This window comes from Chaetura pelagica, unplaced genomic scaffold (genome assembly GCF_000747805.2).
Source record: "Chaetura pelagica isolate M959 unplaced genomic scaffold, ChaPel_1.0 scaffold1480, whole genome shotgun sequence".
Lineage (NCBI taxonomy): Eukaryota > Metazoa > Chordata > Aves > Apodiformes > Apodidae > Chaetura > Chaetura pelagica.
In genome coordinates, this window is record NW_009951859.1 from 5,459 (window position 1) to 7,160 (window position 1,702).

The following is a 1,702-nucleotide window of genomic DNA, read 5'->3' on the forward strand; positions in this document are numbered from 1 at the left end:
AGGAGATGACCATGATGATGGTCCCCATTGTGTTCCTCACCCTCCACCCCACCCCAGATGTCCCCCCCCAGCCTGAGCAGGTCTCCCCACCCCATCCCACCTGTGAGACCAGGCGCTGGTTCTCGTTCAACCACGTCTCCCTCATCACCACCTTGTGGTCAAACCTTTGGGCCAGGAGCTCCAGCTTCTCCTGCCTGATCAGCTCCTCCCTCAGGGCCACCTCCCTCTCGTGCTCCACCTTCTCCAGGCAGGTCCAAGCCTACGAGGTTGGGAACATGAAGGTTCCACCAAGAGGCCCCTCAAGCCTCAGAGATCACGTGTGTGTGGGTGTGTCCCCCCAACCCCACCACCCAGGATGGAGAAGCCACCACCTTGTTGACATCAGAGATGGTTTTGCCTTCACTGGGGACGTAGAGTTTGCGGTTGGTGGCCCGGAGTTTGCTCTGGATGGTGAAGAGCAGGACCTCCAGGTTGCCCTTCTCCTGGAACCTGCGGGGTGGCAGCACCAGGGGGTCAGGAGATGCTTCCCCCACCCACCCAGGTTGACCTCCATCCAGCCTAGAAGGTCCAAGGAGGTGGCCACAGTGGTGGCCCCCATGGTGGCCCTTTATCCAACCCAGGAGATGACCATGGTGATGGTCCCCATTGGGTTCCTCCTCCACCCAACCCATGAGATGACCATGATTATGGTCCCCATTGGGTTCTTCCTCCACCCAACCCAAGAGGTGCCACCATGATGATGGTCCCCATTGGGTTCCTCCTCCACCCAACCCAAGAGATGACCATGATGATGGTCCCCATTGGGCTCCTCCTCCACCCAACCCATAAGATGACCGTGGTGATGGTCCCCATGGGGTTCTTCCTCCACCCCACTCAGGAGATGACCATGATGATGGTCCCCATTGGGTTCTTCCTCCACCCAACCCAAGAGGTGCCACCATGATGATGGTCCCCATTGGGTTCCTCCTCCACCCCACCCAAGAGGTGCCCATGATGATGGTCCCCATTGGGTTGCTCCTCCACCCAACCCAGGAGGTGCCACCATGACGATGGTTCCTATTGGGTTCCTCCTCCACCCAACCCAAGAGATGACCATGGTGATGGTCCCCATTGGGTTCCTCCTCCACCCAACCCACGAGGTCCTCACTTGATGGGTTTCTCCAGGGTGCAGAAGGTGGTGAAGGCCTGAAGCTGCTGCTGCACCCCAGTCAAGGAGTTGGCAAACTTCTGGTTGGTGATGATGGTGATGGTGTGATGGGTCCAGGCCAGGAGCTCGGTGGCCAGGGCCTCGTAGCGCTCGATGATGGCCTCAATCTCCATGGCTTGGTCCAGAACCTGGAGGGAGAAGGGTGAGGAACCCATAGGACTCATGGGGATGTCCTACTGAAACCCCCCTGAGATATCAAGTGGTGGGTCCTGGGGTCATCTGGCCGGGGCAGGGAGGGATGGGACAATCCAGGGACCAGAGGATGGGGACAATCCATGGAGAAAGGATGAGGAGCCCCATGGAGAAAGGTTGGGACCAAGCCAGGGAGCAAATGATGGGACAGTCTGTGGAGCCAGGAATGGGACAACCCATGGAGACAGAGGTGGGACATCCCATGGAGCAAGGATGGGACATCCCATGGAGCAAGGATGGGACATCCCATGGAGCCAAGGATGGGACAACCCATAGGAGCAAGGATGGGACATCCCATGGAGC

At 58.8% G+C, this 1,702-nt stretch overlaps 1 protein-coding gene across 1 annotated transcript in view; it reads right to left on the reverse strand.

Annotated features, from left to right (window-relative positions):
* Nucleotides 1-1,702, reverse strand: part of LOC104385142 (spectrin beta chain, non-erythrocytic 4-like) — a gene marked incomplete at its 5' end in the record, with an annotated part of 28,398 nt that overhangs the window by 4,692 nt on the left and 22,004 nt on the right. Inside the window, 3 exons of the mRNA XM_009993558.1 lie at nt 101-259; nt 372-489; nt 1,148-1,335. Coding sequence (XP_009991860.1) covers nt 101-259; nt 372-489; nt 1,148-1,335 — 465 coding nt within the window. The remainder of the gene's footprint in view (nt 1-100; nt 260-371; nt 490-1,147; nt 1,336-1,702) is intronic.